Below are 24,133 nucleotides of genomic sequence, written 5' to 3' on the forward strand. Positions count from 1 at the left end.
AAAATGTTCTTAGCTGTTATTTGTTAACCACATGTATGTGTGTGACACAGAGGTACAAGGGGGCACATGTTTGATGCTGACTTACATTGTGAGGTTTTTTTTTAGTGGTGCAAATGTCCTCTTTCTCCTTAATTATAAGGATAATGATGCACCTTTCTCTATTAATTCTTGTATTATTTCAGATACTTTACTGTTAATGTCAGAACACAGCTCAGTCGCCGGCATTCACGCTTGACACAGACAAGCCACCACAACAACTGTTTCATACACTAAACGTCCAATTCCTGTAGGATAGATGCTTATCTTGAGATATGGTGTTCAAATACAAGCATGCATTCCTTGTGCATGAGTCACAGAGTTTTTGTGTGTGTGATTAAATGTCCTCTAAGCCCAGATTCTAGGTGTAATAATATCATTTAGCCTTATTAAATAGTTAGTACTCCTGCTAACAAATACTCTTTTGTGTTGGTCGTTAATGAAGGTATCAAGAAGTAGGCTGTATAATGAAGGTAATATTAGGAAGTTAGGTGGAAGTTACAGTATACTGGTGCATGGGGACATGAATTTAACGGATGGGACAAATCGAAATGGCACATTAACAGTTCGCAAGGTAATCAATCAGTGCCCTGAATCACACAGTGTGCTCGGTATTGATTAACTCCCCAAACCCTGACATCACGGCTCACAGCAGCGAGACTGCGAGAGAACGTGGTCGTTCATCACCCTCCTCTCTTGGTGCATACCTTCTGTGACTTACTTTTCCGAGCTCACTGTGGGCGGTTCAGCGATGGGGGTAGGATTGCGAATACCAGCTAGGCCTACTGCGGGGCGCTGCATGCATATATTTGGATCAGTGACATGTTGAGGCTCGCTCTGCCTTTGTAGCGCAGGCGAACTTCTCGGTTTAAGCGGCAGCCTTTCAGGAACTACACTGTCAAGTAAATGGTGACACTGTCAGCCAAACAGGAGATGTGCAACTAACACATTAAGGCGTGTACGAGTGCTTGGGTGTGACTGCCTGGCCACAGATTGACGGGCTTCACCTTTTGCAACTCATATATAGAAAATGGTGGTGCTGAGGCCGTTATACACACAGTTATGGCTGCGTCTGTAGCACATGTAAGCTTATGTAAGCAGTAAGTCATGCTGCAGCTAGTGCCCGGCTTGAAGGGTGATATTGATTTTTCACCAATATGTCAGTATCAATATATATTTTACCTCTAATGCACAAGGGATGCCACTAGTCTTCATCATCTTTCAGTGTATTGCCTTTTTGTCCAATAATTTAATCATTAGGTCTATAAAATATATTTAAAAATGACAAATGCCCACCACGAGTCCCCCCCCCCCCCNNCCCCAAAAAAAAAAAAATCAGATCTACTGTCATACGTGTTTTTTTACGTTTACCTCTGACAACCAACTTTTGTTGAAACCAGATACAAAAAGATCTGCAATAGTCTGTTCGCCACACAAAAAGAGGTGTTGCTGACGGAGGTGCAAAGATGTTTTGTGTCCCTCCTTCATGTGGGTGTGACAAAGTGAGAAAGAAGTACAAGAATAAATGCAAAGTGGCAGTGCAGCCAGAGAAAGTGTGTTTCCTAGTTCTGTGAATTTCACTGTGGTTCAACATAAGTAGCTCTGTCCTCACTGACACAGCCATCCACTGGTTTTGTACGCGAGTGCAGGTTTCAGACAGGTTGTCAGGAATTATGTTTTAAACATATTTCTGACGCTCTCCTCTGATATTGCTCAGTTTCACAGTGCACATAGAGAAAATGCAGTTTTACATAGACTGATAGCACTCATCTTAATGCTGAAAGCATGTGCAACTGTGTGTGTGTATGCAATATATTAAGGGGATATGATTTTGAACTGTAGCTGTGTGTGTAACTAACATGTCATTATAGATGAATGTCGCCAGGGTAACACTGTGTTTGTCCATCTCTAAGAACAGGTGACCTTGGTACTCATCACCATGGCTCCTTTCTTGAGGATCGCCTTTAATTCGTACGACTTGGGCGTTCTGCCTTCTTTGGTCGACCCGCCGTTCTGTGCAATCAAGATGAAGGAGGCCTTGACAACTGGTAAGTGACTCTTTGATAGCTGGCACCAGCCTGTCTTTTACAGAAGTTGTTACCTCTGTAAAAAATGTTGCTACTTCCTTCTCATTTCCTGTTTAAAAACACAGTAACAGATATTTCTCGCTTTTTTTCTCTCTCTTTTCCTAGAACGAGGCAAGACCCTCGTTCAGCGGAAACCCACCATGTACCCGGCGTGGAAGGCCAGTTTTGATGCGCACATCTATGAAGGTCGTGTGCTTGAGGTACTACTGATGAAGACGGCAGAGGAGCCGCTCGCTGAGGTCACCGTTGGTGTGTCTGTCCTTGCTGAGCGCTGCAAGAAAGCCAACGGGCGTGCTGAATTCTGGGTAGGGCATTACACTGTCCTCTGTCCCTGTAGAGCAATATCTCAGGCTATCTGTGTGTGACCGTGTATTGGTGTGTTCAGGTGGATCTCCATCCGTCTGGGAAAGTGATGATGGCAGTGCAGTATTTTCTGGAAGGAGGGGATACAGGTAAAGGAAATAAAGTGGAAACGTTCTCTGCTTTTCCCAGTTCTCTACCCACATACCCACAACAGTGTTGCTAAATTGTGATTGGGGCTCAGACACATTTTTCTAACTTAAACCCACACACTTAAAACCAGAACACAAATGCAGAAATCACTCGCATACAGTAACCATAACTGTTCTTAACCATAACTTTGGCAGAAAGAAATGTTTGACCCCATCACTCATAGTAATAAGCTGGGAAATAGAGTAATGTGTCATCAACGTACCATGTTGACAAAACTTAATCTCTAGCTTCACAACCAGCTTGTCTCATTTCCTCTGTAGTTTTCATCCCTTTCAACACAGATAGTCCAGCCACTTGTCAGTGTTTTTCCTTGCTAATCTAATCTTATCAATCACAGGCATTGACATGAGCAATGCCTGTGGGTTCCCATAGTTTATCATTAAGCCTATCAATCTGTGATGCGTACAGAATGACCTTTGTTTTTCCATTACAGTGTTGTGGGATGACTAATCTGTGTTTCTCTGTCTCTCTCTACCTGTAAGAGAGTAAGCAGGCTGCAAAAGAGGAAGAGGCTCCCACCTTGAACCGTAGACGAGGAGCCATCAAGCAGGCCAAGATCCACTTCATAAAGAACCACGAGTTTATCGCCACGTTCTTCAGACAGCCCACTTTCTGCTCTGTGTGCAGAGAATTTGTCTGGTCAGTTCAGCCCTGTAAACAAACCTTTAAGGCAGCTAAAGGGGAACTCGTAAACCAACGATCAGATACACAAGCTAAAACACCAAACATGGGTGGATTAAAAATATAGTGTCAAAATGCTTCCTGATATCTGGCAACATTTAACACCAACTTAACTTGATAAAAACCAATAAGGTCAACCTTTCCTTTAAGTTGTAATGTCTGTGGCAGTAATGTTTGTCATCCTTTGATGGCTACATATGTCCACTAATTTATTTGCTTTGAAGCCCATTTTAGTCTCACTCAACAGGAAGTTTGGAGGAAAAGGAAACCCTGATACACAAATCAGCATGGGTGTACTTTATCTGTGCATTGAGACTAATCAGTGACTATTAAGGGATTAATTAGCAAACTATTCACATGATTAAAGGCTGATACAAACTGACCCATTTGTGTCACTTTGGCTCCCACAGGGGACTCAACAAGCAAGGCTATAAATGCAGACGTAAGTGTACAATAATTTAAAAACTCCTGTGCTTTGTGCAATACTTGAAATAGAAGTCCAGTGCATAGATGCTATGAAATACTTTGTCTTTTGTAGGAATTTTGTAAGCATTGCTTTGTGGCCAGTGTACAAAATATACTCAGAGACTGGTTGAAAGGATACAAATATCTTTGCTTTTTTATCAGAATGCAATGCAGCCATCCACAAGAAATGCATAGACAAAATCATCGGCAGATGTACCGGTACTGCTGCCAACAGTCGGGATACTGTGGTACGTATCACATATTTGTGCAGTACATATTTGTGCAGTACACCATGTACTGTGAGAGCTGTCCTTATGCCTCGAGATTTCAGTTTAGTCTGGGCTTTTCTCACTCTGGTTTTTGCTGTTATAGTAAAGTGTTTCTCCTTAACAATATGAACAATTATTCATATTATTAATATGAGGTGTTTTGTATGTGAGTGTCATGTTTTTGTTTTGTGTGGACGCCAGGAATAGTAACTGATGTTCTGCATCAGCTAATGGGGATCCTAATAAAATACAACATTTTAAAATCATTGAAATGGCAGGTGTTGCCTTACCAGTCAGGGTCCACATCCAGTAGGATGCTCTTTTTTGAGTTAATCAATATTGGTGGATAGGAACGATCAAAGACCAACTAGGTCTAGATAATGGCTACATGTAAATGATCAAGCACACACCCCCACCCATTGGGTTGACCACACCCCAATATTAGATAGGGTGTGGTCTCAGAGAGGCACTTCACAGTAGGGGCCGAAAAGAAACAAGGAACTTTCATCCTGCAGTGTGGCTTCTGACCGTAGAAGCTCAGAGAGGGAAGCAGAAAACAAAAAAAAAGAAAGAGATGAGGATGGTGCGCATGCCTGTGAGGTGTCACAGGCCACTAATTTGGATTCCTTTGCAACCAGTCATTACTGCAGATGATGAATCCCGTTTTTCCCCGCAGTTCCAGAAGGAGCGCTTTAAAATTGACATGCCACACCGTTTCAAGACCAACAACTACATGAGTCCCACCTTCTGTGACCACTGTGGAAGCCTGCTGTGGGGTCTAGTCAAACAAGGCCTCAAGTGTGAAGGTACAGTGCAGATATGATTGACTGATTGTTGAACTTTAAGTGTGCTTTTGTCTTTAAAATACTTTTTTTTTTGTTCTGCTTGTAGATTGTGCCATGAATGTCCATCACAAGTGTCAAGATAAAGTAGCCAACCTTTGTGGGATCAACCAGAAACTACTAGCTGAAGCACTTACACAAGTCAGCCAGGTGAGTTCATGGAGACAGTCACAAGTCTTTCATTACAGGGTCAAATCAAGTAAAACTTAAAGAATTCAAGGGACAAGTCTGACGTAAGTATCATACCACCTAATTAAATCATAACATGGCTCTTTAATCCGTCACAGACATCTGATTACATTATGTCTTATTTATCTATGAGTATACTGAAATGGGTTTAAATACTAACATGACATGAGACCCACAAGCGCTTGATACCCTTACTTCCATGCCCCAGGTAATTCGAATTTTACACTTGTAAAAAGAAAAGTCCCAAACATTTCCGCACATTTATACTTACAATAGTGGCATTGTTTTGTATTCAGGAGTTGTTAATCTGTAGGGGAGTCCAAAGGGAGCTTGGTAACACTTAATTTGGATGTTGTCCAAGTCCACAGGTGTTATTTAATCTTTTGGTAGAATCGGAATATGACAATAAAAATATATTTTATATTATTTTATTCAATTATTTTATTTATAAATATTTCTACCTACAATCTATCTACAATCTACAATCTACAATCAAAATATTCAGAGAACTACATGTCTGCATTAAATGATCTGCTTAAAGACTGTATAAAAGTACAAACTATTTAAATTTTAACATTATGGCTTATCATGTTGCATGCAGCTTTGTTTTAAACAAATGTGGAAAACCTTACAAAATATCATAATTTTGAAAGAGCTGAATTTTGGTGTCACTGCTGTAACCATGACCAATTTTTAGTCCACTTTTTCTAACATTAATCCCAACACTAAGTAGAGTATCACATGACATGATCAGTTCCTTGTTTACTGACACTTTACAATCCCTTAGTAAGTTGATTATTAACAATGGACTATCAAAATTAAGCGTAACCATCAAACTGAGTGTATGAATATAAAACTCCCAAACCCCAGTGTGTGTTGAATTGTTGAGAGTGTGACACCTGACCTCAATGGGAACCTGAGCTTCTTGTCCTGGTGTGTTTAAGGACTGGCTCGTGGTGGAAACCCCAGTTCTCTTAATCACTGTTTAAAAGAAGAATCAGACTAAATGTTCACATTGGCTATACCACAGCTAGATAGGTAACCATTTCTGGGAAACTATTTGTCTGGCTGTTTCATGCTTATTTTTGCTGTTGCATTTGCTTTTCCATCAGAAATCATCCACCCGCCGTTCAGATCCAAACCTGCCTAATCTGCCTGATATTGGAATCTACGATGAAGTTAACAAGCTTGCTGGCCTGGAAGTCAATGGTTAGTGAGTGTAATTCCTCATGTGCATGTACCTACATGGATTCATGTGAGCAGTATAGCTCTGTACTGATACAAATGCTCGCAGAATAATCTACAAAAGTGTTCAGTGTTTAAGATAATTATGTGAGTATTTAATTTCTGTGTGTGGTTCTTTTCATTAGATGTGTCTGCCTATGGCAGACTGTGGGAGGGGTCCAGCCCACGGCCTCAGTCTCGTATTACTCACCTGACCCGCATCAATGTGGACAACTTCATCTTCCACAAGGTCTTGGGAAAAGGCAGCTTTGGCAAGGTACAAAGCAACAGTGTTGTTTTAAAAACCCCAATCAGCAGCACTCGTGTCAATACTTGTCCTAAACATGCCAGCAAGTGCAGGCATCATATAGAAATACATTGTAAGTGTGTGATCAAAGTGTGAGCTGTGGACAAGGTGTTTAGGTGTTTAAGTGGCAAAATCATTTTCTCCTCTCCTCTTCTCACAGGTTCTCCTGGCAGAGCTGAAGGGTCAAGGAGAGTACTTTGCAGTGAAGGCACTGAAGAAAGATGTTGTGCTGATGGATGACGACGTGGAGTGCACGATGGTGGAGAAGAGAGTCTTGGCTTTAGCCTGGGGAAACCCTTTCCTCACACACCTTTACTCCACCTTCCAGACCAAGGTAGTTCCTTTCCACCTCAACAGTGTCTCTGTCAACTTTGAAGCTCTACATCATTGGTTAATATTGTGTCCTCAACACTCAAAGTAAAACTTGTCAACAGGAGCATCTGTTCTTTGTAATGGAGTATCTGAACGGAGGAGACCTGATGTTTCATATTCAGGAGAAAGGGCGCTTTGAACTCTACAGAGCCACGTGAGTCACACCTGTCACACAGACATAAAAACACACACTACCTGCTATCACTACTAACTTATCTCGTGCTCCTGTAGCTGTGCAGAGCGTTGAGCATACAGAATCAGTGAGCTGCTGAAAAGCAGATACTCGTAAAGAAGAGCTTATATTTACTCTCCCCATGTCACGCTCTTTGTCTCTCTACCATTATGTTTTTGTTTTCTTTTACATGATATACTAAACCCTGATGGGCTGAGGCTGCACTGGGCTGCATTATCTGCTGCTCACTAGCAGACTGGCCTTGTAAGGAGTAAGCAGCTCTTAGTGCCTGTGTACTGTTTGTATAAGGAGGTATCGGTTACTGCCACCCACCTCTCTAATTGTCACTCTGGGAATCCCTCCAGAAAAAAAAACAATGGCTCACTGGTAAAAGAGAGTTATATGGTCTAAGTCTAAAGCTTGGTGACACCTGCACCACTGCCAACTCAAGTTTTGAAAAATCTCACATTTAAAATGTCTTTGCTGGTGCTGTTAAACACACAAATCAAGCTTCAAAGCAATAAATAAAAGGTTATGCTTTGTGTTGTTTCGAAACACAAAGAAAATGTATACTTAGAAGCTGATTTACAAAAAACTGGAAGTAACTTCTTTTATGACATATTTTTCCAGTAAATGGTGTCACCTTTATTGAGTTCACCTTATTAAAATGACAGGACAGATAGCTGAGAAAACAGTCTCCCCACAAGGACTACTAGTAGCTTTTCTGGAGCTTTTTCGATTGTATCACACAATCTTCCTCAGCAGATTGTGTGATACACAATTGTGTGATACACAATCTGCGTGGCAGTTGTTGAATTGTAGTCATTCCTGATTTCATTATTTTGAGCACCTTAAGGATAGATAAATAAGGAACAGTAAGGTATTTTGTGGTGTTGTATTCACAAACAAAGCAAAAACACACAAACAAATTTACCTTAAAGGTGAAGTAACACTAGTTTGGTATGATTCTAGGTACAAAGATATGTAGAGTAGACTTCAGTACATGCATTGTTGTGGAAGTTAGTTCTGTGTTTTGAAGAGTGTCAAGATTATGAATGCATTTACAGATATATTTCTTATACACTAGTATTCTTTTTGAACATGCTGGTGTATGTTTAAAAACAGTTTTCACGTGGTCTGCCATTACTTTCCCTGTAGTTAAACTGGTGGCTGTCTCCTGGACCCATGAGATGACAGGAGTAATTCTCTACTTTACAAACACAGACACCTGATCTTGTGTTGGCATCCACTAAAATCCTGGATGGAAAATGTACCCTCAGTAAACGAGGCAAAAAGAGAGTAGTTGTTTGTTTCATTATCTCTCAATGGAATCATTTTTAAACTTGCATTTGCATGTTTGTTTACATATGGGTCAGGGACAATGATGAGTTTTAATATATTTCTTAGTATGTTCACTTGTATGGACAGTTGTGTGCTTCAAGCTTCGAAAACATAAACAATATGTATTATTTTAATGTACTTAAATTGTATTCAAACTAAATAGGTTTTATATAATAAAATGATATGTGTCAAGAATGTATTAAATAATTTAAAAAGGAAATAATACATTCGGACACAAAAATATACATGTAATTGACCCATATATGTTTAAATATAGGCCTAAAAAATAAGCTTGTTTGTTGCTGCACAAGTTGTCACTGTGGAATGGAAAGTATCTCTTGAAATTGGTTATGCAATATTTTTCCTTAGGCAACAAATGAACTGCAAAGTTTCCAGTGACCTCTTTATCAGCACAAAGGCCTGGTTCTCCCAGTGGCTACTGCTAACCTGTTGACTGGTGCCATGCAGAGTCTGGTCCAATGTCTCAATGTGCCCCATATAGCAGAGCCAAACGTACTTACACATCTCTAGACTTCATTTTACATTCTGTTTTGTGTTTGTAGTGTTGTTTGTAGAGCAGGTTTAGACGTGCATTTACACTTTCTAACTTTAGCTATATTTGTAAGGGTTTTAAGTGAGATATAATTAGATAAAACCTGACAGTGTATTCAGTTGTTGTCAGTTGGTCATTTACAGTGAAGGACCAGTTATTGGGTTTGAGCGGAGGCTACTCTATCTCCTCTCAGGGCTCAATTGTTTCACCTGACATAGATGACAAGAGAAGCAGGTTAGAGATAGGCTAATCTTTCGGCTCACAGCGGTTCTCAGGTTTCACATTATTAGAGCGTTATTCACCTGTATCCTACTCCATACAAATGTCCTCCTCAATAATTCAGCTCTACACTGAAATGAGTCTGCAGTGACACCAGTGTTCGGCTGCCAACTCAGTAGTGAGAGAGCTAGCCAGAGATGAGTAGTTGATATCTGTCTGTCTCTGCCATGTTTGTCTTCCCAGGTTCTACTCTGCTGAGATCATTTGTGGCCTTCAGTTCTTACATACCAATGGGATCATCTACAGGTCAGAGCAACAATATGTATTACATCTGGATGTACATACACTTAACCCCTACATTTAAAACACTATATTCTTTACATTTCAGCTGTATTAGACTATTTTGAATTATTTCCCACAAGACACAAAAGAAACAAAGATTGATTGATTCTAAAATCTGAGCAATAGTGTATCTGCTTGTAGTTGCATAACCATGTAAGAATAATATAATGTTTCCAAAATGTCTAGTAAAGAAAAACACATCAACCGTAGACTAATTATTCAATTTAATAGATTACTTATCTCAGGCTAGTTTCAGATCTATGCATGATTTAGATCATAGTTATTGAAATGGGACCAGTGGCTGCCTGGATATAAGAACCAAATAAGAACGAAATGCTTTGAAAAAATGGTTAGCAATATGACAACATTTAATAATATAACTTAAGATTAATGTTTAAAACATGCCACTGGTATGGTTCTATAAAAAAAAGTGTAAGTTATGAGTTGTAATGTTCTTGAGTGCTGTTTTAAGGCAGTGAGCATTCAAGGATTTAGTTACTTTTAGTTACTTTTAATGCATATTTAATCTTCTAAAAGTTAATTTACATGCAATACAACATAAAACATGTAAGCAATAAGTGGCATTCTAACTTAATTCATAAAGACAAAATAGTCATATCAGATCTAATAATTGCAAACTCACAATCTATTATCATCTTCAGTCATCGTGTTTATTTTCAATTCTGCTGTGATTGTTTTGTTTTCAGAGATCTTAAGTTAGACAACGTGATGCTCGATCATGAGGGACACATAAAGATTGCAGACTTTGGCATGTGCAAGGAGAACTTGTTTGGAGAGAATCGTGCTACAACTTTCTGTGGTACTCCGGACTATATCGCTCCAGAGGTAAAGTGTTTCATACTCAGAGAATCTCTCTTGTTCTGAACTATTTAATTCTGCAACTGATTCCGCGTCAGTGTCTGTGTAGAATATTTCTTATTTATTTATTTATTATTTTCTATTTGTGCTCCAACTCAGATCCTGCTGGGACAGAAGTACTCCTTCTCTGTTGACTGGTGGTCATTTGGGGTGCTGCTGTATGAAATGCTCGTTGGTCAGTCACCTTTCCATGGAGACGATGAGGATGAGTTGTTTGAGTCCATCCGCATGGATACTCCCCACTATCCTCGCTGGATTAATAAGGAGGCGAAGGAACTTCTGGAGCGGGTCTGTACCATATCTTTTATACAAAATACATACGTCACATTTGTGCCTCAGGGGCAATCTGGTATTTCCATGTTTGATTATTTTTTGGTTTAAATTTTACTGTACAGGATGAGAGAACTCTTGGGTTGATGAAATACTTGATGAAGTGACTTACTTACCCTAACTAACTTTGTTTCCCTGCAGTTGTTCGAGAGAGACCCCACTCGCAGGCTAGGAATCGTGGGTAATATCCGTTTACAGCCCTTCTTCAAGGCCATTAACTGGCAGGCTTTGGAGAATAGAGAGATTGAACCCCCCTTCAAACCCAAAGTGGTATGCCCCACACACAATTCATTGTATAAATAAATATGGATCATGTGCTGTGTTTACATGTTTATAATCTGTGATAATTGTCTGTTTTATCATTTTGCTGAGGTCTGTTTGTTGTCCAATTACAGAAAGCACCAAATGATTGCAGCAACTTCGATCGGGAGTTCCTCAGTGAGAAGCCTCGTCTCTCCTACAGCGATAAGAACTTCATAGATTCCATGGATCAGTCGGCATTCTCCGGCTTTTCATTCATCAACCCTAAGATGGAGCACCTTTTAGAAAAGTGACCGTTATAATGACAGCCAGACCCGGGTTACATTCCTACTGTTTCCGGACAGTTCTCTTATTCTGTTTTATTGTTAAACTTACAAATGAGTTAGCTGCTCCACAATCAGTATTTTTGTGACCTTTTAAGCACAAACTATTCTCTTTGGGTACGTGTAGAAATGAGTACGAGTAGAAGCAGGCCCTTATACTGTATATATTGATGTTATTGTGTTTGTGTGCATGCTTATTATTTGTTTAGGTTGTGAAGGCCTATATGAGTAATAATATTAGGGCGGGAGGTTGAAACTCCTTTTACATTCCACTTGACGTCACTGCTACCAACCGCAGCCATCTTGTGTCCCTTTTCATAAAATTCAGTTCAACCCAACTGAGGATGAAAAATTATGTAGATGGAAAGAAACCTGTAGAAATAAATTATGCTGTATACTTACTACAAATGTAGATGTGTGGATGAGGCGACTGCATGTACAGAGACCAGACCAACAAAAACCTATCCATCTTTAAATATAGATTAATAATGAATATCATTTGTCTTTGAAACATCTGAATTCTTGCCTTTGACTGGATAAAACATGTCTTGGTGAGAAAGAAGAAATGTGCGTGATTGACTCAACAGTGCCATGTAAAGAACAAATGTAAACAGAGAAACAGCTAGTTTCAGCTGTATTGAAAGGTCCTGTCTGTGGATGGGGCGGATTGGACGCAGTCGGGGGTGCAGGAAGTTCAATAAAGGTACGTGACTTCAAACAATATGTGGAAAGTCACTGAAATGCTGTATATAGACAATGTATGTATATTGTAACATGTATATTGGTTCACTAAGGATGTACTTTTTTTACTGTCTCCATCTTTTACATCTTATTAAAACATCAACTCCCAAATCTGATGTGCTGTTTTTTTAAACTTCTGCAGTTTACATTGTCCTCATACTATTAAAGGTTAAGTTCTCAGAAACCAGGACATTTTAGAGGGTTTAGTCAGATCAGGGCTTGTTTATGGTGCAGGTGACAGGTGACTAATGAAGGTTTGTTGTATTTCAGTATTTTTATATGGACATTGAATTTGGGATTAGTTTGAATGTGTTTTGGGTTTTAATGTGTTTCATGTTTGTTCTGTGTTAGTTTCTAACATCTTGGGTCCATGTTGGAAATAACTGCTGTCAGTTTAATATAATATCCCTTTGATTCAGTGTTTTTTGTGGATCCCTATACAAACCAAATAATAATAAAAAAAAATCTTTTAATCTTTTAATCTTTTACCTATAACATGCTGGGTCTCTTAAGATCAATAAAAACTATTGATCCTACCTATTGAGTAGGATATACTTGCTTACTTCCTGCTTACGGACAGGAAGTGCTTGCGATTAGTTTGGAGATAAAAAAAAATGCAGTTATAGACCGGTCGTGAGGGAAGAGTAGAACCTTTTTTTGGTCAACAAACAGTGAAAAAATAATAAAAGAAAGTATAAAAAACTGAAAACTACTAGATTTGACCAGCTTGTAACTGATTGTTTGTTGTAATAAAGTGTTAAATAATATATAAAAGTTTTTTTTCCCCCAGCAAAATTCATTTAGTGAGTGTAGATTTTACCCGTATATAATCGATATGTAACCATTTATTGATCATACGGAGGTGCAGATTAAAAACAAAGAGGACATAACTATTGTGACGGTTACGCCCTCTAGCGACACCGCGGTGGACATTACGTTCCTGACGTCACTACGTAACGTGTTTCCGTACAATGTGTACGGAAGTGTTTTTGGTCTTGTTGCGGAAGGGTTACTACTACTGCTTCTAGCTCACCTGAAGTAATGCAACACTTGCTCATTAGGAACTATTCTCGTCGGTCTTAGGCAGACACGGTTTCACTTTCCACAGTATGACCGTATTATGATTTCCCTTCGTAGAAAACTGCGGATAGATTGTCAAATTCAGGTTTGATAAAGACTTCTAGCGAGTCAGAGGAAGTCCAAAATGAGTACTAAGGATGTATTGAAGAATGCGTCCACTCTAGCATCGTACAATGTGTTGTTACAGGTACACACACACACACACACACACACACACACACAGTTGAGCTATTACTCCTGTCTTGATTGTTAAACGATTAATATGTTTTACTTTCTCAGGTGATGTTTCGTGTTCTCACCTTCTTACTGAATGCGTTCACACTGCGGTTTGTGTCCAAAGAGCTGATTGGTGTTGTCAATGTCAGGTAAAGATGGCTGAGATGGGAGAACAGTGAAGATGAGAAAAGAGCCAACACATTTCTCCTGTAACGTGTATGTGTGTTTCTGTTGTGCAGGCTTACACTATTGTACTCCACATTAGTATTTTTATCCAGAGAAGCTTTCCGGAGAGCCTGCCTGAGTGGGGTATCAGGGACCAACCACAGCTGGAGACAAGTTATAAACCTGCTGTGGCTGACGTGAGTTGACTTTACAGAATGATTAAAGTATGGGACGCGCGTTTGACCTCGTGTATTCGGCCTGTGTGACTTATATTTGCCTGGCTTACGTCTCAGGTTGCCTCTGGGTGTGTTATGGGCATCCCTGCTGGTCTGTGTGTGGCTGTGGCTCCTGGAGGTCCCAGACCCCCAGACTGTCCCTTACTACGGCCCTGCTGTGGTGTTGTTTGCCCTGTCCGGAGTGCAGGAGCTCCTGGCCGAGCCCCTCTGGGTCCTGGCTCAAGCTCACATGTTTGTCCGCCTGAAGGTTGTCGCAGAGAGCTTAGCAATGATCGCGAAGTGCAGTGTCACTGTGGTGCTGGTGGTGTTTGCCCGTGAATGGGGCCTTTACATCTTCTCTGCTGCTCATGTAAGAAACAAAGTCTCTCTTAATTATTTCTGTGATAACTTCCTCTGTATGTAATGACTCTAAGCTATGGGCTTTTCTTCAGTTGGTGTACACAGGATTCCTGGTGCTGTGCTATGCTGTTTACTTCATTCATTTTTTGGGCTCTAAAGAGGCACCCAAGAAGAGTTTCCCCCTGCGCCATGTTGGAGATCTCTTGCCCTGTAGAGCTGATGGAGAGGTAGTAGGAGAGGACAATATGTTGCTATTCATTATTTATGATCTGCCTTTTCAAAATCAAACAGATTTCTTGGTAGATATGCTGTTACCATACACGACTAATGATTCTCATCTGTTGTTTATAGCCGCTGGTTGATTGGACTCTGGCCCGGCTCACGTGGAGCTTCTTCAAGCAGTCCTTCCTGAAGCAGATCCTGACAGAGGGCGAGCGCTACGTCATGACCTTCCTGAACGTCCTCAGCTTTGGAGACCAGGGAGTTTATGATATAGTCAATAATCTGGGCTCCATGGTGGCTCGCTTCATCTTCTTGCCTATCGAGGAAAGCTTCTACATCTTCTTTGCCAAAGTGCTGGAGCGAGGACGTGATGTCAAAAGTCAGAAACAGGTGTGAGTCTTGGATGTGAACAAACACGTCTTTGAGAATGGCTAGAAAGGAATTGTTGCCTGCTTTACTTCATGTTGTGGGTTTGGTCCACAGGAAGAAGTTGCCATTGTAGCAGAGGTGTTGGAGTGTCTGCTAAAACTGGTGCTGGTGATTGGTCTCATTATCACAGTGTTTGGTTACGCCTACTCTCACTTGGCCCTGGACATTTATGGCGGCTCTCTACTGAGCAGTGGGGCAGGTAAGTGAGCTAGTGGTTGTATTGGGGTATGTGTGACAAATTCTGCTGTGCTTGGTGTTCTTAGTCACAGCTTGTTTCTTTTGTTTGTTTTTTGTCAAAGGGCCCGCTCTGCTGCAGTGCTACAGCTGCTACGTTCTCCTACTCGCTGTAAACGGTGTAACAGAGTGTTTTGTATTTGCTGCCATGAGCCAAGAAGAGGTTGACAAGTAAGAATGTAGGAATATACGTTCAGATATTAAACATAACATAAGTAACCCGTCGGTTAACAGAGTGTTTGTGATTTGTCCTCAGGTATAACTTGGTGATGCTCGCTCTGTCTGTGTCTTTCCTGTTCCTGTCCTACATGCTGACGTGGTGGGCTGGCGCTGTGGGCTTCATACTGGCAAACTGTCTCAACATGGGCCTCCGCATCTTGCACAGCCTGCTTTACATACACCACTACTTCCAGTACAGTCAATGGAAACCTCTGCGAGGCCTGTTGCCCTCCCCACTCCTACTACTGGCACTTGCTGTCAGTGCCGTTGTCACAGCGCTGTCTGAGGTATAAATGAGGAATCATGTCTCTTTGTTTTAGCTCTAAATATTGACCGTTACATTGCAGTTTTATTCTATATAATCTGAGGTTCTTTATTCTCTGGTTTCAGGGTGTGTTCTGCTGCGACAGCGGCTGGTTGTTAAGGCTGGTTCATATCGGCGTAGGAGCAGCGTGCCTGCTCGGTGTGTTTGTAGCTGTTCTTCTCACAGAGACTCGGCTTATTCAGTTTGTGAGGACTCAGCTCTTGCCCCGATACGCAAAGAAAAGAACTTGAATTAGACTGGAAGTGGGTGTACTGGACTGGAAGAAAGTTTCACTACAAACGGAGCTACAGATTGACAGTTACTGACTGTGTGAAAACAACGAGGGAACGACTTTTCAAAATATACCTCACATGTGTGAATGTGTGTTGTATGTTTTCACTGAAACATTCCTGTGTTGACACATACAACAAACTGATTATTACTGTTTTGGGATCTAATTGTATTGTAAATGAATGTATTTTAACAGTTGAATTTGTTACAGGAGTAGATTGTCCTACAAAATAAAACAAGGCAACCTAATTCATATTTGTGGTGTTAGAGTTAATTTAATGAAAAATATGAACCCATAAACTGTAAGGAGCCTAAAGGATATTTTATGTGTGTCTAAATGTTGTCAAATCACTAAAACTTTAAATGCCTTTTCACCATTTTGGAGAATTCCTGCTGTTTTAAAAGGATTTTTTTTGAGTAAAGGCAACACATGACATGTTTTATTGCTACAGATGTATATTGTGAGGAAGTATAGACTTTCTTGGGCGTAGGTTTGCACACTTTATTTGTACCAGTGATTATCTTTTTTGTCATTTTTTAAAAACCTTTATTCTAAGTAGGTTTGAGTTCAGTGATTGTTTGACATGTTGCTTGGAAACTAGTCTTGTTTGGTTGTTCCTCTGTACTAATAGCCTGAATTAAGGGTCCCTTAGGGCTGAATAATGATGTAATTATGGAAAATGAGCAGGAAGGGGTGGGAACCGCATTCTTTTGAAGCAGGGCAATGCCTCTTCACCCTACTCCTTTTAAAAAAGCAACAACATAGATTTGTACACGAGTCAGGCATAGTATAAAGTTTATTGGTAAGTTTGATGTCTTACAGCTACTTATCTTTTGAACTTTGACTCCAATTTGCTTGCTTATCACCATTGCTGTTAGAAAGTGGTGGTTTGGAGGAGGGAGGGTGAGGATACACAGACAGACGTTTGTCATATTCTTGCATCTCTGGGATTTATTTGGGGAAATGTAATCCCAACAGTTGTAGCAGTGATCTCATCATTTTCTAATGAAGCAGCAGAGATGAGATCAGATCATGAGAAAAACCAGAGGCAGAGAGACAGAAAAGAGGAGGAGCCTTTACACTCATTACGTCATTTATTAGTCTCAAGAACAGATTTATTGTCCACTGGAGAATCACTGTTAGGTTGTGTATATATGTGAGTGTGTGTTGGGCTGCACTTTGAAGAGAAGGAGAGAGAGACAGCTGACAGAGAGTTCCTTGCTGCATATCTTCAACAAACATGTCTCAAGTAAGACCTCTGATTTAAAAAGAAGCTACATTGTCATATATTGTTGATTTTTTGCAGACATGGAGAGCCAGAAATCACAGATGTTTGTTGTCTTCCTTTATACTCCCCTTTAGCCAGGTCAGGAAGAAGATGAACAAGCGCAGCGTCCTGAGGTGACAGAAGAGGACCTGTCTAATGCAAAGAACAATCTGGGTACAAAGGGGCCAGCAAAGAGCAAGACACTTGAAGTAATGGAGGAGTGCGGTGAGGATACACACACACACGACTACATGTGGAAATGTGATTTGACATACTACCGGTAGTCTTAAGAGGAAACAAGCCTTTTGTTTTCTGTCTCTGCTTAATCTACTCGATCACATTATGGCAGTGAGTTTGTGAGAGAGGAGTTTTCATGATGCTGAAGTTTCCACTCCATATACAGAGAGGAAAGGAGGGTTGTAATGATGGGAAATTCCTCTCAAACAATGTTTTCTCTCACCCAGCAGGATAAAGTGTTTATATAGAGCATGTCTACAGTCTTACATAACTCTTACTTGCTGCCTCATTTACAGTGAAATATTCTGATTGTTGTTTCTCTTCCTTCACAGAGAAAGTGGGTAAAACTGCTCCGTCTGTGTTCAGTGGAGTGAGGTCAGGAACGGAGACTGTTTTGAACACACGCTCCGCTCGACCAGTCAGGAAGTAGCAGGGAACTTCCAGAGTCCTGGCCACGACTGGGCAACACCTGTTCCATGTTAGGGGTTTGAGATCAGTTGTTTTCCAGCTGTACTTCAGTCCATGAAACATCACATTTGAAGCCTTTTTTAGAAGCTTTGTGTTCTTTGTAAAAGTCACATGTTTTTCATTATTTCTATTTCATTATTGCACTTACTAACTGAACAGTTGCTGCACAGTTGTTTCTGGACTGTGAAGGGTTGTCAAAGGTAAAAAAAAAAAAAAAAAAGAAAAGTAATTGAAATCAATAAAAATATGTTTCAACCATCCTGTTTCCTAGCAAGACGTGCCAGTAATGTAGTAAATGTCAGTAAAAATGTAATACACCAATCCAAAAACATTAAAGAAAACTGAGTCAACTTGTGTTTTTTCTTTTTATTCAAAAAATTATTTTCATCAACAAAAAGAATGGATAAAACATAAAATTTATTAGAACAAAACTACAAAAGTAAATGAGACAGGGAACTAGAATGAGCCATGGTGGAGAGTAAAGATGGAAAAATGCAAACAAAGAAACAGCATGGAACAAGGATGGAGGAATACAGTGAAGCATGTAACAACTGGCTGAGAACACAAGCCCTGCGAGCTGTGAAAGAAAAAGGTGAAAATCTGCTTTTATTTCATAAACTTGTGATGTTGATCTTGGAGGATTTTGGCGGAAGACTTGGCGTCGTAGAACAGCTCGTTGATTTCTTCTACCTGCTCCCTCTCCACGGTCTCTTTTCCCTGAACACGGCCCAGCAGACTGGCTGGTGTCAGCAGTTGTACGGCGTACCTGAGAGGAAACAGGAAATAAGTGCTTACTATACTCACACATACAGTACAGTACATACATTTCCCTTTTGAAAGTTCACCTTCAATTTCAACCTCAATATTACTCCTTTATAACAATAATACAGGGTTACGTTACTCCGTCAAAAGTAGCTTTTCACTTTTTGGTTGGGTGACAAATTGCAGTAAATATTGTGGTAACCGTCTCATTAGCTGTGATGCTGATGAAGAGGGTGCCAGTGTTGCAAACAGGAATGAAACTTTACACCATAGCTGCAGGACTGACCAAAATTGATCAAAAACGGAAATCTCAATTGATTCAATTTGCTACATTTTGCTGAGCAAATCTCACCAAAGCATCAGCAGTGCAGGCAAAAGAATTTCAAGATCCCTGATTTGATGTTTCTCATCACAGTGGTATCTTACACCTGCAGTTGCCTTATCTATTAAAGTTATTAAAAACTAGTTGTGTTTGTACTCCTTTTTGGTAAAAAACACTTGTTCTTTGTTAATGTTATTAATTGGTGTCCCATGTCTGTTCAGGTGTTAAAAATCCCTCACACGCTTGGAAAAATAGAAAAACTGGAGCACTGTGGACACTCAATGCAAGGTTGCTCATTTCTTCGCTCTATTCAGTGATACGCAGTGTACATTCATACCTGAGGGTGGTCTTAGTGCCAATCTCTGCCAGGTGTGTAAGAGCTTCCTCGCTGATATTGATCCCCTCCGTCTGAGCGCGGATCTTGATGATCTACAAACCACACTGTCATTAGTGACACATGCACAGACGAAGATGTACAGTACATCTTCCATGCAGATATCTGATAACCAGACTCACCTGCTTCATCTCCTGTGGTGTGTACAACATGGTGCGGATTATCATGACTCTATCCAGCAAGTCCAGAGGAATCCCGTGTGGAGAGCTGATGTCCTCCGTCCCTCTGGTGAACAGTGATTGTTAATACTACAAATCTTACATATTTGCATTTTAAGAGTAGCAAAGGATATTTTGTTTCTCTTCATAAAACAAACTTTAGACCTCTAACCTGATTAGACAGTTTCCCCTGTTAGAGGCGAACACAACGATGGGAGCGATGGTGCTCTCGAGCGCTCGATGGAGGTATGTGAAGCATTCAATGTCCAGCATGTGCACCTCGTCCACAAACAGCACACCAGGTACGAGCTCAGCTACGCCTTGGTCAATGTAACGGTTCACCACCTTGTTGATCTCAGCACGCAGCTTATCTAAAATAGAAAGAGAGAAAACGTAAATGGATAAATAATAAAAAGGTTAACTAGTGGTGAAGCCAGCCTGTGATGTGAGTTGGGAAGGTTTTTTCTACCTGTGATTTCTGTCTTTTTGGGCTTCATCAGCTGTCCCATCATGGAGAGAATGTCCTGGCCTCCCTGTGATCAAATAATGACAATAATAATGTTAAAAAATACATATATATGTATATATATATATACACACTGTTTACATCTTACAAAATAGATTGACAAACGACGCAGAGATGCAATGACATCTGCAGTTACATACCTGGGGTCTGGCATTTGCAATATCCAGATCATGCAGTGTGACATCTTGGACTATCTCCTTCTTTTTGTGGACATCACCTTTGGGCAGCGGGACATACTCCTCTGCTTCCAGGTCAAACTCTGTAGCAAAAGTGTCACAGCGACCTTGTCTCTGCAAAGACACAGTAACACAGAAATGTCTAAATAATAATAATAATTGAAAAATCTTCCCACTGTTTAACAAAAATGAAAATGTCACATTGCTCTGGTCAACAGTGAGACAAAAGACAGCACAGGGGAGGAGGGAGAGCAGGTGTATGATTGAACCCAGTGCCAGCCCATCGCAGAGAGGATGAAAGAGTTTCAGAAGGTAGGTCATGAGACAGCTGTCAACAGTAACAAATGTGTCGTCCAGCCCTCTGACTATAGCCGCCCTGCACCCCCGGCCCACCTGCACCGATTAAAGGAGCCGTCATCGCAACCTGTCAGCACAGGCCACAAGCCCCGCTACTGGAAAAAAAAGGCATTGTGGGAGATGGAGAGATAAAAGGAAGCAGAAAGAGCTGCAGGAATGAGAGAGACTCATTCCAGAGTACAGTAGAAATGCAGTAGAGCTGAAAGAGATGAAAGAACGCCACCATGAAGGACTGAGGGGGAGATGCAAGACAGAAGGCATTGAACTTTGCTCTAACCAAATATTTATTTTATTTGAATTATTTTATTTGCGAGTTTGTGAACTAAACAATTTGGTAAATTAAAGCGTAGTGTGTACATATTTGTCCATTTTGATCAGCTGATTAAAAATGTGTTGTGAATAACACATGAAAGTAACATTGATACCTTGACAGCTCCACTGTTCGCTTCAATGTAGATGACATCTCCCACTTCCACGCGCTCTTTCTGAAGACTCTCATAAATACTGGGGTCCAACTGAGGAAACAAGACAAGAGATGTTTTAAGTCAGACACTTGTTCATCATTGTTAGAACAGCACACTATTCTTGAAAATCCCAACATTAATGTTTCAAAGTATCATTAAATTCTAACACACAGGCAGTAGGACACCTTTTCAACAAAATAGAAAAAGATTATAGCTCTGACCTTGAGCTGCTTCGTGCCTTTGCCTGTCTTCAGACCGATGATAACATGGCTGATGGTTTTTCCGTAGCCACCCATGGGATTCTCAGTCTCACAGGGGGTCAGCTCTGTCACCTCCCCTTCATACACCTCCTTTGTTTCTTTGATACGCAGTCCTGAATGTGGGCAACATTACAGACACACACACAGTACACAGTGAGAACTCAATCGGCCCTTTATATTCCAGACTCAACCGAGCCGCCACATCCCTCAGTCTACCGCACAATGCATTTTATTACAGAGAGAACGTGTGTGCGTGTGCCCATGAAATGTCTGGGCATCATCTTGTGTAACATGATCACACTCCTGTTCCTCTTTCATGCAGCCTGTGGCACCAAGTTTGAGCAGCTCACAGGTGGCTGATCCGCTGTGGTGAGGGTCAGAAAGCAATGCTTAAAGCAGGGACTGTCTGTCACAGCGCTCTTATCGGCAGAGTGATGACAACTTCAAAATGAAACCCCCCCTCTCCCCCCGGTGGATCCTGTTCTAGGGGAGGAGCAAAGGTGCTGATGACTACCTCTCCCTCAACCTAAGCTCCATTTCCTTCTCTTCGACAGGTACCATCAGCAGTCAGACAAACCCTCTCCAGCCTTCCTTCCTTCTCAACACCATTCTCATAAATCCGCTGTCAAGTGTTGCCTTTCAGCTCATGAGAACGGTGTGAGCAGGACACCTTGTTCTTTCTGCTCAAGGACTCCTCAAGGAGGGAATGAGTTGCACATATACGGTCCTTTACAACAAGAGATGAAGAGCGTAGAGGAACTAAAAATAATTTTCTCTCATTTAGTCCTAGTGAAATATAGACATACAGGGAGCGTTGGACTTGTTCTGACAATTATGCTGCTTTAATCCAATGAATTGGAATTGGTTTCCTGTTTTTCCCAGAAACAGTGTTATAGTTACTAATAATCCACAGACCTCCCTGTTGTTTTTACTGTGATCTTTTCCAATAGGACTCTGGTAAATATATAACTTTGTCCGTTTTAAAATGTTCCTTTATTTTAACATTTGCTTCCTCGTGCTGTAATTTATTCCAATTAACTGTTATTATTTTTAAAATGACACTTGTGTAAAAGCTTGTGTGTAACCAGTCATTACATTTTCACTCATTCCCCAGCTGAGCCCTGTAGGAGGAGCTATAGAGGAACAAAAACATATTTAAGTGACACTCACCAATGGCCCTCCTAAAATTCTCCATCAGTACTTCTGTTTTTTTAATCTCAGATGAGTAGACTTCACTGCCAACCATGGGGCAGAAAGGCACCTTGTTTCCCAACTCCTGTGCTACAGCCAAGGCGAGTGCAGTCTGAAGGAAAGAGAAGTAGAGAAAGAATTTAAGACTCGCGATCTGCATCAACAAAAGAAGCTGCATTCTTCTGTTTTGCCAGTGAATCAACACTGCACACTTACCTTTCCTGTACCAGGTGGCCCTGCCAGTAACACTGCCCTTCCTGACATTTTCTTTGAACGGATCAGCTCCACAATGATGCCACAAGCCTGGAGAGTGAAAAAAATATATATATAACACCATTATTTATTGACATACAATGGTAAAAACTGTCAACAAGACTTAACGGCAATTCACATAGCTGGATGTCAGATACACCACTGAGTTGAGTATGATGTTAGAAGAACTGGTTTCAAAGCAGGTGTCTGTAAGTGGTACTTAGTTAATATATCACCCAGAGTGTGGGACTATTGTTAAGGACATAAGTCAACACATTTACCATAGTAACACTCTGCTGATAGAAAAGCAGATTGCCATTGAAGTCAAATACGCAGAGGAAGTGCACCGGAAGTTTTCACATCGTGTTTATATTTTCACATATTGAAATCAAGAATCGGCAGCAGCTCCTGTAATCTCTGCAGTGTGAAATCTGTTAATCAGTCTACATGTGTTACTCTACTGGCATTGAGCAAATAAAGAAATCTACTCTCTTTAGTTTAAAATCTTCCGCGGTTGCAAAAAGGATGCACTGACAATAAGCTATACCTGTTGCAAACATCTCTAAATCAGAGCATCAACATTAACCAAGAAGTCTACACTTTACATCTTAATTGATTGTATATGAATGCTGGTCCTCCTCTTGACAAGTGCAGTTATATATATATAGTTTATACAGCAGGTCCGTTTGTTTGTACATTTATAAATACATTTGTCTCTTTGCTTTTAAGCTGCGTAGGGGGAAAAAAAATCCCAACTCAAACATGTAACATAGTAGATTAATTAGTTAATTAACAGAATATGACCAAATGTAACATCTATTCAGGGTGGACTTTCTCTTTTCCTTCCTCTGACTGAAGTAAGAAACAGCGACCCCACAGCTAACAGACTCGTTAGCCTGTTGGTTCACCTTACCGCCTGCAATGAGAGAAATCCTTGTTGCAGAAAATCCTCCCCTCTCTAATTCATTCCTCCACACAGTACCAAGAATACAGAGAAACATTATTATACCTCTCTTGCAGCCTCCTGGCCGACTAGACCACATGCCGACTGTTTAGCATTCCCGGCCTCGTCCAGCCCGAGTCCTTTGACATGACTGTGAGTGGCGATCCGCTGAGTTTTCGTGGTGCTTTTTACCTCCTCGATCTTCATAGTTACGATTACTTTACAGATATGTGATGTGAATACTTAAAGGCAGCTGTACGGTGACGTGAACGCGTCCTGTGTGTCAGATTATTTCTCGGCGCCGAAACTCAAAACACAGGGAAGTCGGTTTCCATGTGGGTAACTAGGGAAAATCAGCGGAAGTGATACCCTTGAAGCACCGCCTCTCCGGAGAATCTCGAAAAACTATTGGACGTTGTCGACCGATGCGACGCACCCATTGGCTAAAGCTCCCGTCATTTATGTCCTTCAACC

The 24,133-nt window shown here is 40.7% G+C and overlaps 4 protein-coding genes across 5 annotated transcripts in view; 3 read left to right on the forward strand and 1 right to left on the reverse strand.

The window, feature by feature from the left end:
* prkcda (protein kinase C, delta a) overlaps positions 1–12,257 on the forward strand; it is a 14,714-nt gene extending 2,457 nt beyond the window's left edge. The window contains exons 2-18 of one of the 2 annotated variants that reach the window (XM_035661556.1): positions 1,955–2,084; positions 2,229–2,428; positions 2,509–2,575; positions 3,119–3,275; positions 3,728–3,759; positions 3,945–4,030; positions 4,728–4,857; positions 4,943–5,043; positions 6,195–6,291; positions 6,453–6,583; positions 6,774–6,947; positions 7,048–7,139; positions 9,514–9,576; positions 10,320–10,458; positions 10,591–10,779; positions 10,963–11,091; positions 11,217–12,257. In XM_035661556.1, coding sequence (XP_035517449.1) covers positions 1,976–2,084; positions 2,229–2,428; positions 2,509–2,575; positions 3,119–3,275; positions 3,728–3,759; positions 3,945–4,030; positions 4,728–4,857; positions 4,943–5,043; positions 6,195–6,291; positions 6,453–6,583; positions 6,774–6,947; positions 7,048–7,139; positions 9,514–9,576; positions 10,320–10,458; positions 10,591–10,779; positions 10,963–11,091; positions 11,217–11,375 — 2,055 coding nt within the window. In that variant the 5' untranslated portion in view covers positions 1,955–1,975 and the 3' untranslated portion in view covers positions 11,376–12,257. Of the gene's footprint in view, positions 1–1,949; positions 2,085–2,228; positions 2,429–2,508; positions 2,576–3,118; positions 3,276–3,727; positions 3,760–3,944; positions 4,031–4,727; positions 4,858–4,942; positions 5,044–6,194; positions 6,292–6,452; positions 6,584–6,773; positions 6,948–7,047; positions 7,140–9,513; positions 9,577–10,319; positions 10,459–10,590; positions 10,780–10,962; positions 11,092–11,216 lie in introns of both variants that reach the window. The other variant, XM_035661557.1, reaches the window with a different exon arrangement.
* An 882-nt stretch (positions 12,258–13,139) lies between these two features.
* Positions 13,140–16,130, forward strand: rft1 (RFT1 homolog). Its single transcript, XM_035661560.1, has 10 exons — positions 13,140–13,413; positions 13,506–13,591; positions 13,682–13,804; positions 13,901–14,192; positions 14,275–14,409; positions 14,534–14,794; positions 14,888–15,032; positions 15,133–15,238; positions 15,324–15,573; positions 15,677–16,130. The coding sequence occupies exons 1-10, from the start codon at positions 13,351–13,353 to the stop codon at positions 15,839–15,841; spliced, it is 1,626 nt and encodes a 541-aa protein (XP_035517453.1). The 5' UTR covers positions 13,140–13,350; the 3' UTR covers positions 15,842–16,130.
* Positions 16,131–16,970: 840 nt separating this feature from the next.
* mustn1a (musculoskeletal, embryonic nuclear protein 1a) lies at positions 16,971–18,204 on the forward strand. The gene is made up of 3 exons (XM_035661562.1): positions 16,971–17,131; positions 17,245–17,374; positions 17,719–18,204. The coding sequence occupies exons 1-3, from the start codon at positions 17,123–17,125 to the stop codon at positions 17,814–17,816; spliced, it is 237 nt and encodes a 78-aa protein (XP_035517455.1). The 5' UTR covers positions 16,971–17,122; the 3' UTR covers positions 17,817–18,204.
* A 1-nt stretch (position 18,205) lies between these two features.
* ruvbl1 (RuvB-like AAA ATPase 1) lies at positions 18,206–23,866 on the reverse strand. The gene is made up of 11 exons (XM_035661561.1): positions 23,726–23,866; positions 22,681–22,767; positions 22,444–22,576; positions 21,235–21,386; positions 20,975–21,064; positions 20,157–20,306; positions 19,960–20,023; positions 19,663–19,861; positions 19,455–19,557; positions 19,276–19,367; positions 18,206–18,620 (listed from the first exon to the last, which is right to left on the reverse strand). The coding sequence occupies exons 1-11, from the start codon at positions 23,864–23,866 to the stop codon at positions 18,461–18,463; spliced, it is 1,371 nt and encodes a 456-aa protein (XP_035517454.1). The 3' UTR covers positions 18,206–18,460.
* Between the last annotated feature and the right edge of the window lie 267 nt (positions 23,867–24,133).

Source organism: Morone saxatilis, unplaced genomic scaffold, assembly GCF_004916995.1.
Source record: "Morone saxatilis isolate NCDOM2014 unplaced genomic scaffold, NCSU_SB_2.0 Contig18, whole genome shotgun sequence".
NCBI lineage: Eukaryota > Metazoa > Chordata > Actinopteri > Moronidae > Morone > Morone saxatilis.

What these genes read in the sequence shown, in the direction of transcription:
- rft1 (XM_035661560.1), top strand. Translation starts at nt 13,351, where the DNA reads ATGAGTACTAAGGATGTATTGAAGAATGCGTCCACTCTAGCATCGTAC. An exon ending in CGTACAATGTGTTGTTACAG is followed by an intron (nt 13,414 to 13,505) that starts GTACACACACAC and finishes TTACTTTCTCAG; the next exon opens with GTGATGTTTCGTGTTCTCAC. An exon ending in CCTGTAGAGCTGATGGAGAG is followed by an intron (nt 14,410 to 14,533) that starts GTAGTAGGAGAG and finishes TGTTGTTTATAG; the next exon opens with CCGCTGGTTGATTGGACTCT.
- mustn1a (XM_035661562.1), top strand. An exon ending in TGAAGTAATGGAGGAGTGCG is followed by an intron (nt 17,375 to 17,718) that starts GTGAGGATACAC and finishes CTTCCTTCACAG; the next exon opens with AGAAAGTGGGTAAAACTGCT.
- ruvbl1 (XM_035661561.1), bottom strand. Translation starts at nt 23,866, where the DNA reads ATGAAGATCGAGGAGGTAAAAAGCACCACGAAAACTCAGCGGATCGCC. An exon ending in AAGGCACGAAGCAGCTCAAG is followed by an intron (nt 21,065 to 21,234) that starts GTCAGAGCTATA and finishes TTGTTTCCTCAG; the next exon opens with TTGGACCCCAGTATTTATGA. An exon ending in CGAACAGTGGAGCTGTCAAG is followed by an intron (nt 20,307 to 20,974) that starts GTATCAATGTTA and finishes GTGTCTTTGCAG; the next exon opens with AGACAAGGTCGCTGTGACAC.